The sequence below is a fragment of the Lolium rigidum genome, chromosome 3 (assembly GCF_022539505.1).
Source record: "Lolium rigidum isolate FL_2022 chromosome 3, APGP_CSIRO_Lrig_0.1, whole genome shotgun sequence".
Taxonomy (NCBI): Eukaryota; Viridiplantae; Streptophyta; class Magnoliopsida; order Poales; family Poaceae; genus Lolium; species Lolium rigidum.
Genome location: NC_061510.1, coordinates 306612716 through 306627882, shown reverse-complemented (window position 1 = coordinate 306627882; position 15167 = coordinate 306612716). Strand labels below are relative to the sequence as shown.

The 15167-nt window shown below is 43.6% G+C and overlaps 3 protein-coding genes across 4 annotated transcripts; 1 reads left to right on the top strand and 2 right to left on the bottom strand.

Annotated features, from left to right (window-relative positions):
- Positions 1-5395: 5395 nt before the first annotated feature.
- On the bottom strand, positions 5396-7554 carry LOC124699810 (pentatricopeptide repeat-containing protein At5g55840-like). Of its 2 annotated transcripts, none has more exons than XM_047232052.1 (2): positions 6497-7554; positions 5396-5480 (listed from the first exon to the last, which is right to left on the bottom strand). In XM_047232052.1, the coding sequence occupies exon 1, from the start codon at positions 7527-7529 to the stop codon at positions 6624-6626; it is 906 nt and encodes a 301-aa protein (XP_047088008.1). In that variant the 5' UTR covers positions 7530-7554; the 3' UTR covers positions 5396-5480; positions 6497-6623. The 2 variants fall into 2 exon arrangements, with proteins under 2 accessions (XP_047088008.1, XP_047088007.1); XM_047232051.1 differs by lacking the exon at positions 5396-5480 and adding an exon at positions 5995-6038.
- Positions 7555-7614: 60 nt separating this feature from the next.
- Positions 7615-10839, bottom strand: LOC124696803 (pentatricopeptide repeat-containing protein At5g55840-like). The gene is made up of 4 exons (XM_047229472.1): positions 10698-10839; positions 8303-9916; positions 7684-8107; positions 7615-7636 (listed from the first exon to the last, which is right to left on the bottom strand). Exons 1-4 carry the CDS (start codon positions 10837-10839, stop codon positions 7615-7617), a joined length of 2202 nt encoding a protein of 733 aa, XP_047085428.1.
- A 2640-nt stretch (positions 10840-13479) lies between these two features.
- On the top strand, positions 13480-14704 carry LOC124699809 (VQ motif-containing protein 4-like). Its single transcript, XM_047232050.1, has one exon. It carries the CDS (start codon positions 13641-13643, stop codon positions 14364-14366), a length of 726 nt encoding a protein of 241 aa, XP_047088006.1. The 5' UTR covers positions 13480-13640; the 3' UTR covers positions 14367-14704.
- The last annotated feature ends 463 nt before the right edge of the window (positions 14705-15167 follow it).

Below are 15167 nucleotides of genomic sequence, written 5' to 3'. Positions count from 1 at the left end.
GTACAACAAAACGCGGACCATACGGGTCTGTACTGGGCAGATGGTGGACCTACACTGAAATTACGATCTTGTCTCCGCTTACGAACAGGTATAGAAAGATCACCGTTATTATTTTTTACTCTTCCAGATTTTTTCTAAAGGAGGAGCACCGAAGCAGAAGTGTAACACGGCTGCTCAACCCATTACCCATGATCGAACACCAAATGATGCGAATGACCGAAAAAACACACAAACGGGTGTTTTGCATTCTCGTCTGCTGATTTACAGTACTAGAAGAAAATGCGAGCTTCGCCTCGCCGGCTGGCACGGGGTCTGCATGGTTTTCATTGTTGTTTCTGGGCTTGCCTTGGTCTTAACGACACACGCTTTCTAACCCGGTATAACTATCAAACACCAATCTCCAAGCAGTCACTGCATTGTATATTGACACTCACTTCCATAGATGGAGCACGTTATACTTTCATGTCCAAAACAACGACATGGGTGGGAACAGTTCATCCTCTACGATGTAAAATAGTAAATATCTAAAATACATAAAATTTTATCATCCTGGCTTATTTTTTTGAAGGAGGAGCACCGGGGCAGAAGTGTAACACGGGAGTTAACTCGTCTCTGCTGCACACTGTAAATTTTCTCTGTATACTTTCTCCATCAGCTGCGTAGATTCTGATCTGAGGCTGGCACAACCTGATGAAATCCTGCTCAACCCATTACCCATGATCTGATGCGAATGACCGAAAAAACACACAAACGGGTGTTTTGCATTCTCGTCTGCTGATTTACAGTACTAGAAGAAAATGCGAGCTTCGCCTCGCCGGCTGCATCTGATTTTGCCACGGGGTCTGCATGGTTTTCATTGTTGTTTCTGGGCTTGCCTTGGTCTTAACGACACACGCTTTCTAACCCGGTATAACTATCAAACACCAATCTCCAAGCAGTCACTGCATTGTATATTGACACTCACTTCCATAGATGGAGCACGTTATACTTTCATGTCCAAAACAACGACATGGGTGGGAATAGTTCATCCTCTACGATGTAAAATAGTAAATATCTAAAATACATAAAATTTTATCATCCTGGTAGATATAACTTGCTGAAGGCTGACGGGGGTTTGTTTTACTCCCTGAAAGAGTTCAACACTGCTGGGGGATATTTTCTGTGAGTTGAATCTCCAGGGTCTTCTTCCTGGTAGATGTAATTTCTGGATCTGGTTTCGGGGGGGACGGGGGACGGGGGAAGCAAACGAAGAAGAATGTACGGCCAGAGAGGGGACTGTAACACAATTTCTTGGGGCGGGGGTTGATCTTCCTATGACTGGGTCCCACCGCTTTTTGTCCGGACGCTCGGCTGGTGCCACCCTGTGTTCCCGGGCGACGGCACGTGGTGGTCCACGTTCTTTCTATTTCGGGAAGTAAATACCGTACGGAAAAGGGAAGATACCGGACCTAACGTTAAGTTAAATCTAGGTTGACCTGAATGTAGTCGCGTCCTAGAAAATAATGCTTGCCATCGTGAAGAGAGTGAAGTCGCATGAAAGCACAAAACCAACAAATAACTAGATTCCCAACCTTGCAAAAAAAAACTAGATTCGAATACAGAGTAGAAGTAAGCACCACACAAAAAAATATAATTGCAAACCAACATCTAAAAAAGTTCTAAAGGATCAATACCATGTTCTATGTTAGTGAATGACTTCATCGGTACATGGTCTAATGGGGTGGCCCCGTTAAGTCTAGTCTAGTACTTTAGGAGCAGTGATATAGATTTTTTTTATTCCAGAACGTTTTACCCAACAAATTATTCTTGGTTTTAGAGGACAATCGGTGAAACCGGACAGATACTATCTGAGGGTTCCTCGATGAACGTTTGCACCCCGTGGTTTGGAGTGGTTTGGGATAGAAAAATCAACCTTGCTGTCAACCAAATGAAACAATCCTCGACTAGGCTGATCCATTATTGGTCCCTATCATGGACGATGGCCATGTATAAGGGGATTTTCTCCATCAGTTAGTGCATGTGATCAACAATAATTGCGATACAAATCGTTGTCTTCGTCAACCTCCGAGTTCCCGTCTTGTGGAACCATGGAGTGCGTCTATGTTTACCCCCCCCCCCCCCTCCCTTCATACCTACTAGCATGGACGGAGTGTGTGTGTGTGTGGCTTTAAAGGATGAGTGACGATCTAGGCAATGGTAGGCGAGATGCGCGTCGTTCGATCGACACAAGTCAGGAGCATGTGTGTCCTGGCTGTGTGTTGCCGACACCTATTTAAGGAGGGCATGCTTTAGATTTTCCAGTTTTTCTCAGCACTTTTGTTTTATTTTCGTTGGCTCTTTTGGTTTTATTTTTGTTTAATGCAACCAAGGGCAGTTGAAAAAAACTTCTCTTTTAGGTAGGTTTTTGTCACTCCTATATATCTTCACCTATTTTTTCTTTTGAAACGGAGGCAAAACGCCCCAATATATATCTTCACCTATAACAACCAGTAAAGCTCTACCGTTCCATTCGCTCACAAGGAAAACTCTCACGTACCTACCTATTTATCCTTTCACACTTCCTGCTGTAAAATAGGTGGCAAATACCCAAGCATAATATAGAGAGAAACGAATGGAGAGCGTGTAGGGATAGGAGACAGCGGAAAAGAAGCACATGTTGGTAAGAGACTTTGCCGAGCTAATGCTCCTCAGCGAGCAGGATTTTCTCGGAAGGGGGCGAGTGGAGCTGTGGACACCTGTTTAAGGAGGGCATACTTTTTGATTTTCTTGTTTTTGTCTGTTCTTTTGCTTTCTTTTTGGGATGTAATCTGCTGGCAGGGTCTTCTAGCCCTACTTGTGTTCGATGCAATCAAGTGAGTTAAAAGAAACTTCACTCTGAAGTAGGTGTACTCTTCCCCTACATATACAACATAATCTTCACCTATAACAAGCAACAAAGATCTACATATTGTTCAATTCACTCGCAAGGAAAACTCTCACCTCCCAACTTTATCTTCCATGCTACGAAATAGGTGGCAATTACCCAAACATAAGACATGCCAATATAGAGCAACGAACAGAGAGTATGTGGGGATAGGAGACACCAGAAAAGAAGCACGAGCTGGTAAACGGTTTTGCGGAGCTTGCCTACGGAACTTCCTACAAATAATCAAGGCACATCGTGGAGCGGCGACGCTAGCCTTGCAGGGCAAAGACAAAATTAGCATATTAGCACCTCGTCTTTTCCGGTTATTCATCGGGATTCGCGCTAACGGAAGAAAGTCATCTGTCATGTCTCGTTCAATAACTAGATCATATCACCAGGCAGTGGCCACCGCAAGGAGGATCAGCAGCAGCTGCCAGCCTAACAGCAGTGGCTTGTGCAGGGGCGTCAGTTTCTCCATTTCTGGTAGATGCTGATGGATTCAAATTGGTTCACTTCATCTCATTGGTTGTAGCAGTCACTCTATATATTTTAGAGGACCTCCAACGAATCAAACTGCGTGCTTCCTCCGTCCAGACCGGACAGAGGGAGTACAATTTTTTGAAGAAACTACGGACTGTTGTTATGTTGTATGATAGAATCACAAGGGAAAAACTACCCCCTGTAGCCTGTAGGTACTAGAAACTATGCTCCTAATAGGAAATTGCTAATAACTAACAACCACAGCTTGTACAATCAGTACTGGGAATTGCATTGATTTACTACCCCAGCATAACATTAGCGACCTCTCCGAGCTACAAAAATACCCCTTGATTAACTGTGCATCAGAGAACTTAGTTAACCCCACAATAAACATAGTTTGCTCCCTCTTTTTTTTAAGAGTAACTGTACCGCCCCCACACACAACGGATTGTAAAACCACCAAAAGCGAATGTGCAGAATACCACCAGACTCCATCACTCCCTCGTGCTGGAAACTAGAAACTAACCCTTGACATTGTGACGAATAATGTTGCACCATCATCGTAAGCCTCCTTTGGTTCGACATCAGCTGGAACAGGCAGATATTTCGGACTTCCAGACGGTTGTCGTTGACAAACAAACTTGTGCCAACCTCCCCCGAGCATTCGTGCGTTGCCAATCCTCTGATGCATCTGGACTTCTCAGGTCCTGCTCTTCTCTGCCCTCATGAGTGCCACAGCCTAATTTCGGTTGGGAGATGCGCAGCAGCATACTTCTTGCAAATGGCCTGTTTCCAGACAGAAAATGTTGCATTAGAACAACAGGTTAGCTGAAACCTTAACAGGTTCAAGAAAATATAGTGAACAAGGACTACATTTCCTATCTCAAACGTGTGCCCAGAAAAGATTTGGACTTACTACAGCATAGACATTGTTGACACCAACACTGCCCTTGCTTATTATTGACACGTAAATGGGAACCTGGACTGAAGGGGGCAACATGCTTCTCCTGCTCCCTAGTCATACATACATGCAGTTGGTGATAATATGTAGAAAGGCTTTGAGGGACCTCTGGATTCATCAGACTCAAGAGATCATGAAGTGCTTTAAAACCATGGTTGTATCCTGAATAAGGAGCAATTTCCACTGAAACTTTTTAACACGAATCAGAAAGAGGGAGCTTAATGAATACCAAGTTGTTTCATTCTACCAATGGCGTCTTGATATTCCATTATATGCTTCCTTCTTAACGCGGATTGTCAGAACCGTCAATGGTGGAAACGTCAATAATAAGGTCTAAATGCAAACATATGATTCAGAAAGTAATGTTAATGCAGATAGCCAGAGAGAATCAAAATGTAACCTGAATCCTCGGATGAGTATTTTGTACTTGTCTTTCTGTCCTCAGTGTCTTCTCCGGTACAGAATCCTTAACAGTGAAAATGACAATAATAAAATCTAATATAGTGTATTCTGTGCATATAATTCAGAACATAATGTTGACGCAGAAAGAGAATAAAATGTAACCTGAATCCACAGAGGAGTATTTTGTGGCTGCCTTTTTATCCTCAGTGTCCTCTTCTGTACAAAATGTCAACAGTGAAAACGATGACAATATAATCTTATGTGATATAAACTGTATTGTGAACACATAATTCAGAAACTAATGCTAATGGGGAAGAGAATTAAAATGCAACCTGAATCCTCGGGTGAATATTTATGACTGTCTTCGCTATTTTTCTAGGATGGCCTGAGTTGCCCATTTCATATGTAGGAAATCTTTAGCTTCCCCATGATCTTGTGGTGTCACCGCAGGAGCTATTCAAAATATCAACATAATCCACACCTCTTTGTTGAGCATTACAAGTAACTTTGATGCCGGAACAAAAAACAATTTTTTCACAATAATCAGAATCAAGGACCAGAGCCTCAAAACAGGAGCGAATGTGAACAACAACGAGTCCTTCTCTTCTATGTGACGTGCATTTATAAATACATCCCGTCCACAGTGGAGGACTGTCTTATTCTTATGCTTGGAAACTTCATGGTTCTTGAGATCTGAACTCCGAAATGATATATGAATTTGTTTTGTATGATCTGTACAAAAAAATAGGGAAACATACATTGATATAAAATTATAAACAGAACAATTTCATAGTTTCCTACAATAATGACCAGAACAAAAAAAAATAAGATAATGCAATGTAAAAACTATGTTCTATAGACCGGTCATAAAATGAATTAACAAATGGAACTTGAATACATAATTAAGATTGAAAATTACCAGTCCACAATTAACCTGGAAATTGGAACACACAATGTTAAGCATCATCCTGAGCTTTGAAGTTCTTTCACTACAATGTTTCAGACCTACATAATTCACTGCTTATTTGGAATCCTAGAGTTTAACTAGAGACTTTGCTAGCACTAATGTTCTGAATGTATTCACTTCTGTGTGTTTGTGTAACACGAACAGAAGTACAATCAAGTTCATCCAACTAGTAATAAACTTACCCATAACAAATCCAACCAATCCTGCTCACTTGAGACACTCAGTGGCCATGTGCCTACGGAAACACTTCATCATTTCATCCAAATGGAATACATATATCTTGCACAAGATTTCTTCATTTGGGATGCTAGTCCAGCCATGTGCTGAAATTTGAAGCTAATGTAAGTTGCACATTTTAAAAAAAGCAACTCTTAACATTAGCACAAGGGTAATCTCTCCTTCCTAGAGAGTACATAATGTTCTCCAGTTATGCGGGTAGTAACTATACTGTATTTTACTCTTTACCCATTTTCTACCGGTTGAGCTCTTGTTTCTTCTACATTCAAAAATAATAATATACGCAGAGTCTTTCTACTGAAAACTGTACATATAGCACAGCAAAGCTGCAACCTTGCGACCCTACACTATGTTTATGCAGCAAGGAAGAAAAAATGCAAAAATAGCAGCACTGCCCAGTAAATGATGGAACAAAGCAAAGCAAGTAACTATGTTCTTATATGCTGACATCCAGCAACTTAGATTGTAACATTAAAGTGAACAGATGCACCTGATATGTCCTTTCCTTGCCGCAAGTAGAATGTGGGGAGAGAAGACAACTTACCATTGCAAAAACAATCGATGAGCTAAATGGCGATTTGGAGAAGGAATCTCAAAGGTACTGATACATATATATGTCGATTAAATGTATCACTTCCTTTGAAGTGGAAAAGTTCAATTTCTAGAGGATTTCAGTCTTTGGCAGGCATGGATTCATGATCTGCATGCAGTGGCTCGACATCATCCTCAGATGTTATTGCTTTTCGGCAATTTCTTATCATGTCTAACTTCCTCACTGCATTTTTCAACCTCCATTCAGGACTTTGATCCTTATATGAGGGAACAAAGCCCCTATCTTCTATATCATTGAGTAGTTTCTCTCCCTCCAGAATTCTGCCTGATGCATAGATGGCTCCAGCTATTGTGGTGTATGTTGTAAGGTTCGGTTGAAGTTGCTTAGATTTCATCTCTTCATAAAGATCTAATGCATCAGAAACACACTGATTCTTGCACAGACCTGTGATTAGAACATTATAGGTGACAACATCAATCTTCAATCCATACAACTCCATTGACCTTTTGAGGTCCAAAGCATCAACAATCTTGCCTTCTTTACACAGACCATGCATTAGGGTAGTGAAAGTAGCAATGGTTGGCACCAATCCTGCACGTATTATGCTACAGAAAACTATGATACCCTCTTCAACCTTTCCACATTTACTAAGACCTCTAACAATTGAGCTTTCAGCAACTTCAGCTGGCACAACACCAAGAGCTGCCATTTCCTCTTTAAGCCTGAATGCTCCATTGATGTCCCCAATCCTGCATTTTGCATTGATTAAGGCAATATAGTGTGTATGCTTTGGTTCAAGCCCACTTTCAACCATGTCACGTAAAACATCACAACTCTGCTGCAACCAGTTTTTCCTGATTAATCCATTTATCATGGCACTGTATGCTCTGCTGCTAGGTGACATATATAACCGCTTCATACAGTTGAAAAGCTGTAAAGCATTAGGCATCCTAGATTTTTCACTACATGCAGCTATGAGTAAGTCAAAATCTAACTTATCAGGATAAATGCCTTCTAAGACCATCTTTTCCAAGAACTTGACTGCAATTTCAATCATTCCATGTTTGGTAAGTCCAAGCATAAGCAAACGATATGTCACATTGTTTGGCCTAATCCCTTTCCTTACCATATCTTTGTAGAGATAAATAGATCTTGATAAATGTCCCTTGTTGATGTGCCCATGCATAAGAATATTATAACTAGCCGGGTTTGGAGAAACCTCATTACGATGCATATCACAAATCATCATATCTACTTTATGTATCATTCCTGCCTTTAGGTACCCATTTATCATTGAGTTGTAGGCAATACAATCAGCATACATGCCTTCCTTGCATATGATCTCCTGGAACAGGTAAGAAGCAACCTTAAGTTGGCCTTCCTTGATCAAACCATTCAACAAACATGTATATGTAACAATATCTGGGACAAACCCTTTCTGCAACATCATCTGCAACAAGATGACCGCGGGTACAATTTTACCTTTTCTGCAAAAACCACTAAGAAGAATCGTGTAGGTATGGATGTCAGGTAGAAAGTTACTTGTAACCATTTTCTCACATAAATCCAGAGCTTCATCTAGTGTCCCATCTTTGCAGATCCCTAGAAGTAATGCATTAAAGGTTTTCTGATCAATGGCAGAAGGTATGTCAACAAGGCAGGCCATGAACTCCTTTGCTTGTACCAAGTGGCCTCCCTTGCATAATCCTCTAAGCAAATTCCTATATGTGTAAACATTTGGAGAACAACCATATCTACCCATATTATCATACACTGAGAATGCCTCATGCATGTTACCTTTGGTGCAGTAGTAGTCTATTATACAGTTGAAAGCGGCGACATCAAATGATATCTGCATCCTAGACATGTATTGTTTGAATTTCTCAGCCTGTGCAATCATTCCTTTTCCATACAACGAGCATAATAACGTATTATGGATGAATGAATTGGCAGTTAGGCCCCTTCGATAGATGTCCACAAAATACTTCAGTGCTTCTCTGACATATCCAGCCTTACAACAATAGCAAACTAGAGTTGTATAAAGCACCTCATTAGGCAAAACTCCAGTTTTTTGCATCCTTGGCAAAATCTCTTTTGTTTCATCCAGCTTACCCATCTTGCACATACCATTAATCAATGCTGAGTAAGTAATAACATCTGGATCAATCCCATCAACAAGCATGCACTTTAATATTTGTTTGGCCTTAGAAACCACTCCTAGCTGACAGAAACCATCAATCAGAATAGTATACATAGTCCTATTGATTGTTGTACCTCTTGCTTTCAGAACTTCAATAAGATTCATTGCATGTCCCAGCATGGAAGCTTTGCAATAACCATTCAGCATGGCACTGTAAGTTAATTCACTTGGTTTTACACCAGCAACTTGCATTTCACATAGAACTCTTAAAGCTTCATCAGTGGTCCCATTTCGGCAATACCCATCAATCAAGGTAGTGTAAGTAGCTAGACTTGGTTTCAGGCTCTGTTTCAGCATTTCGTTGAAGATATAGATAGCAAGTTTCATCTTACCTTCATCAAAGAAACCTTTGATCAAAGTATTATATGTACATTCATCAGGTGATAAGTTATCTTCCCTCATTCTTTTGAGCAAAAGGTAGGCACGTGCACTCCTCTTCATTCTACATAACTTATCTATCATGATGTTGTAAGTATATACATCTGGCTCTACACAATTCTTCTCCATATCTTCGAAGACACACATGGAAGCCTTGAACCTTCCCTTCTTAACATACCAGTAAAGTATTGTATTATAAGTAACCACATTTGCTAAGGAGCAACTCTTCATATTTTGTAGCATAAGATTAGCACGTTTAAGGTTACCCTCAAGGCACAGAGAATTCAGCACAATATTGCAAGTAATGACATCCAAAGGGAACTTCCTGGCCAGAATTTCTTTTAAGAAGAACCAAACATGTTTTGATTCCCCAACTTCCACAAGAGCATTAAGGACAGCATTGCAAGAATGAGCTGAAGCCTTAAATCCGCATGCATCCATCAATAAAATCGCCTTACTTGCATCAACAACTTTCTTTTCCTTCAGATATGCGTTGACAAGAAGGTCAAAAACCATGGGACTGGAATCACAACGGGAGATGGTTCGCAAAAGAGCGCTCAATATAGCACTGCAAGAGAAGCCTCCTACAGCAAGATGCTTCAACACTGATATTGCTTGTGGATGCATTTGAGCTTGGATGAGGATATGAGCAGTCATGCAGTAAATATGGGTAATTCGCTCTAAGCCTGATTGTTGCACAATAGAACCCAGTATCTTCAAGGCTAGTTTTCCATGAACCCTGTCAAGCTTCCCAAATTTGTAGGCCATGTGATTCAAGGTCTCCCAGTGATGCATAGTTAGGACACTGATGATGCTACTCTCAACTCCGTGAGCTGAAAGAGATAGCCAAAATCAATAGAGCAGAACAGATGCAACATCGAAAGGGCCAAAACTACAGCAGTGTTAAATACCACTAGACTAATAGTATTGCACATGAGAAGCAACCAACAACAGTCAAACAGGTTAAACATGCAAAGAATTAGCTAGAGCCAACAGATATGTATTGAGTAGCACTTACACAGTGTAGCTCATTTTGTGAAATGAAATCTAATCAGTACAGTGAGTTATAGGTAAGCTGCAGGGCATCAATGGCTAGGACTGGGAATTTAAACCATACCAAGATAGAAAATTTCTTGTGCGGTTGTGCGTAAAAATGCAATTATTTTTCATTTACTACTTCTCATTTACATGTTGCTAGCCATAGGTGCACGAATGACACTGGGTTTCTGTCATGATTCACCGGGCAAAAAGGCTATGCTGACTGCTGACAAACTGGTACGCCTAGTATATAACTAACTTAATCAGGAGAATACGAAACTGATAAATGACCCGTAACAGAGTAATAGACATTGCCACAAGCAACTTATGAGCATTAATTGGTTATTTAAAAGAACTGGACCTGTTATCACATAATACATTTTTTCAGGCAGTTCAATCAGCACATGCTTAAATACACACTTGCAAACTAGTTACTGGATGAAACAATGGAATCGGGATAAACCAGTAAGTGCACCTAACAGGCATTTCCACAAGCATGTTCAGTGCGCTCCAGCAATCAGGTTCACTCTTATCCGTTCGCACCGGGATTAATTGGATTGCTTGGGAAGGTTTTACCTGTGGTGGTGGCGCCAATCCTGGTGTGCGCAGTCTGCCTGGAGCGGGAGGGGAGGCGGGAAGAGTAGAGCGCGTGGGTGGCCGCCACCTTGGAGTCGAGGATCCTGCGGCGGTAGGACGAGGAGGCCAAAGAAGACGACATGGTCAAGTGCTCGGTAGGCGCGCGGGGCGGCGCGCAACGCTGAGGAGGAGCAGCTAGCTAGGCGGCGTAGCCGGTCTGGGAGGAGCAAGAAAAGCTGGGCTGGTTCGTCCTTGAACCTAAGACTAGGCGGCGCAACTGGGGCATGGCGGAGTCGGCGAGGCAGGCAGAGGGGATGATTGTGGTGTGCGGACGGGCGTGGCCAGCGGCGAGGCTGTACGAGAGAGATCAAGAGGCGGCGGTGGTGTGTCGGGAGGTTAGTGACGAGCAGGACATCAACTCACGGGAGAATTAGCCTATGGTTTTTCCCTTTTGTTAATGGGTAGAATTTTTTTTAACACAGTAAATTACAGACCCTCACACATACGCGTACACATTCACCCTTATGAACAGCATCTTCAAAAGACTGTGTTGAAGAAACTAATTCGGTGAGTCTTGAGATTGACGAAGTCCACCACAAACACCTCGCTATCGACGGGAACGTCGAATATTCCGCCTTTATAAGAGACCAAATTATGAAATCTAGTATTTAAACTTTGGTGGGCTAGAAGTGCCCCTCCTAACTATCCAACAACATGTTGATTCTTTTATTAATGGGTAGAGTTGATAATCCTTCGCAGGCTTAAATTCTGCTTAAATTCTTTCCAGCCTCTTGCTTCCCTACCTGACACGGTCCATTTTGTTCCAAAAATTGACTGTAGCGGAATTTTTTTTCCTTTTGCTTCGTTGATTCACCTAAAATAAAAAAAAATGTAATAAGACCAGCTGATGCGAAACTTGCTGGATACCTTATAAGAGACCTTGTCAGAGACTTTGTAGCAAAAACTTTACACTACTGAAACCGTCGGACACTTGGAAAATCAGAAGACTACCGCATGTAATTATTCGGTGTTTCCACTCTGCAAAGTTTATTCCACGCAGTAGAATTTCTGGCATGTAATATTGCTGCAGCTGGATTTCTGGAGGGATAGGGGACACAACTCTCTGGTGCTGGATGAAGTTAGCCTGGTACTACACGTGTCCATGGCCAAATACTGAGTGTGTGCGAGCGATCCCGGGATCTGCAACGAGAAGTTCTAGACGATAGTGTCGAATGACCAATTCTTGCATACATCAAAACATGAAAAAGACTCTTCGTCTAGTTCCCGATGTCATTCAAGCCCAGGAACCTGAACTCCTGGTATTTTAGCTTCCCATCCGAAGAACATGTTCAGAGCAATGATAGTGAATTTTTTACCTTTTCCTTTGTCTTTGCAAAATTTACTGTTAGCTGAGAACTTTCCATTCGTTGTATGCTAGTACCTTTTATATCATGGCAGTAGGTGCACATGTCCATGTTTTATTGGACGAAGCCTATTTATTATTTTTCTCGTGACCATTGGCAGGGAGCATGCGGTTTCATTCACATGCTCAATTTAATCCTCTTGTGTCTTCCTGGCTCTAGTGTTTTTGAAGCATCCAAGTTAAAGTCAGTGCGGTTTGGTACCATCTTATAAATCTTAACTTTTCAATGCAACAACTGAATTCATTCCACCTAAAAACCAGATCTGGCCTTACCAATAAGATCCTTAGTGTGGCAAGCAAGTATGTGAACATAGATCATCCTATTTCAAGACAACAATTTGTGGTACAACAAGAAGAACAAGAAAAATAAATCATCCGAACAAGAAGTTACCACAAACTAAAAAAATCACCGTGCATGTGCTAAACAAGCAACCAAAACTCATATCAATACCACACATATCTAAGCACATTGAAGCCTATGACCTTGGATTCGAGCCTTACATCCATTACTGTCCTTGCCAAGTAGCTTCAACCCGGGAAAAACGAGTTCGAGTCGATGTCGTTGAAGGCCTCGATTTCCTGCTCTTCTGTCGCTGTCGCGGTGGTTTTCGATTTGCCGGTGGCAGTACAACCACCGGTGGCGAGAAGGGAGAGGAGAGGGCGGGTGAGAAAGGCGGAGAGTGAGAGGGGGGAGAGGGTGGTGAGGGGATTTATGGCGCGCTTTTTCGATTCGTCGCGGCCTCTCCCACTCTTTTCGACGCGTGCACGTTTTTTCCCACATTGCGCTCTGGATGCGGAAGAATGGTGGAATCGAGTGTGCCTCGCAGGCTTACTTTTGCGTACATCTGGTCTGCTTAAATAAACATGTTATGCATGAAATTTTTTCGAGTGGTCTACCAAACGCACGAATTTTGGTACAGCTCAAGCGAGAAAGGACTTCGCAAGCAACCAACCACGCTCCTAATCTTCAAGCAGGCCACGGAAGCAGAGAAGGCTAATGGACACGGTGCAAGTGACAAGAACTGGGGCAGCACTAATGATGTACATATACTTATGTGTACGTACTGGGTTTCTACAGGAAATCACTCTGCTAGCCACCTCCGTAGGGGTCCAGTGCACCGCTGATTTCGAACAACACAACATCGGCTTCACTGCGTGGACTCACTCGTGCTCGTAGAGAATTCAGGGTTGAAGATTGAATCAAAGTAAAGTTAAAGGTTATAATCTGAACTTTAAATCGAGTTTAGGGGGTAAATTGGACTTCTCTCAGAAAAAAGACCAGGAAAAATTTGAGAAAATCCCGCAAGAAAGGGAACAAAAGCTGAAGAAAACGGACCCTAGGGAGAGCGAGAGCGAAAGGATCCATCCAAACTCCAAAGTCTCATTCACACCAACAACAATGCATCTCTAACTCCCTCCCGTCTCCCTTCTTAACCTCCCCACCCTCTTCCTCCCCTCCAATCCTTTCTCCTCCACCCTCCAGAATCTCACGTACACAGCAGCCACAAGGCTTCTCTTCAATGGAGCCCTGTACTACCAAGCAGTTCCTCCCCATGCCTCCGCAGGATCCCAACTCGCCGTCGTCTTCCACCTCCTCTACGTCGTCGTCCTCCACCTCGCCGTCTCACCCCTACCACCGCCCGCAACCGCAACCGCACCACAACCTTCCACCTTCCCCCAGGCCCGTACCCCGCACCATCGAGACCACCCCTTTCCCCACGACCTTCGTGCAGGCCGACACCACCTCCTTCAAGCAGGTCGTCCAGATGCTCACCGGCTCCGAGCAGCCCTCCAAGAACGCCGCGCCGGCAGCACCCGCCGCAGGCAACAGCAGCGCCGGGATCGGCGCCAGCCAGGCGTCGACCCGGCCCAAGAAGCCGTCGTTCAAGCTGTACGACCGCCGGAGCAGCATGAAGAACCTCAAGATGATCGCGCCGCTGGCGATGGGCGCGCCGGCGTCGCCCAGGAAGGCGGCCGCCACGCCCGAGATCCTCTCGCCCAGCGTCCTGGACTTCCCGTCCCTCAAGCTCAGCCCGGTCACGCTGCTCACCGGCGACGCCTTCAACCCCTCGCCAGCGTCGTCCTCGGGGGACGCCGAGCGCGCGGCCATCGCTGACAGAGGGTTCTTCTTCCACCCTTCGCCGCGTGGCGCCGCTGCCGAGCCGCCGCGGCTCCTCCCGCTCTTCCCCGTCAGCTCCCCCAGGATGGCCGCGTCTGCGACTCTGGCGGCCCCGGCAGCCGAGTGACTCGGTCCAAGCTTCCGCAGTAGGCGCGCGCCTCTTGGCTATGAAGTAATCTACACAACAGCTACCACTACTACCATCGCCGTTTCTTCGCAGTTCTAGTTTTTGTACTCCTGTTGTTTGCTGCCGTTCTCCTCCCGTGCTGCTTGCTGCTGCCGCTGCTGTAATTTTTGCTCCCTTCTTGAAAGGAAGAGGGGAGTTCCTTTTTGGAGTTCACGAGCGACTGTATGATCCGAGCTTCAGATTCAGAGCTATGATATCTCGATCGCTCGCCTGAACTCCCAGGGATCGATTAATCAATTATAAGTAAGCTCAATAATTCTGAACCTGCTGTTTCTAGACCCGGTTATGTATTGAACTCGCAGTCTCGTGGGAGTACACAACTCACGGACTGACCCGGCATGCTGCTGGAGTGAGAAGCTCATCGCGACACTAGGAGAGGAAACAAGTCACCATCCAATACATGAAGGGCTTATCTATGAATTCCCAAGGTCTCCCAAGCCCATGACCGGGCCGGGCTGCTAATATTTTCATCTCACGTTCAATGGTCAGGTTCAAAACATGGGAATGAATTTCTTCTCTCTTCATTCGTGCATTTTCCGGAAGGATTCGTTGTATGATGTCTTTTTATACCAGATACGGGGGATGCTCACCAAGTTTTATTGGATGAATGCTACTTATTAATTGTCTCGTGGCAGTTGGCAGGCAGCATGTGGTTCCACTAAGACTAACCACAATGGAAGAATCATAGGTAGTACTGTATCATGCATGCCATGTAAGAAAAAATCGGATGTGGCACATCAA

Coding starts and splice junctions, on each gene's coding strand:
- LOC124699810 (XM_047232052.1), bottom strand. CDS start 7,529: ATGGTCTTAGAAGGCATTTATCCTGATAAGTTAGATTTTGACTTACTC.
- LOC124696803 (XM_047229472.1), bottom strand. CDS start 10,839: ATGTCGTCTTCTTTGGCCTCCTCGTCCTACCGCCGCAGGATCCTCGAC. Junction 8,108..8,302: donor AGACTACTACTGCACCAAAG/GTAACATGCATG, acceptor CATTACTTCTAG/GGATCTGCAAAGATGGGACA. Junction 7,637..7,683: donor TATAATATTCTTATGCATGG/GCACATCAACAA, acceptor ATCTCTACAAAG/ATATGGTAAGGAAAGGGATT.
- LOC124699809 (XM_047232050.1), top strand. CDS start 13,641: ATGGAGCCCTGTACTACCAAGCAGTTCCTCCCCATGCCTCCGCAGGAT.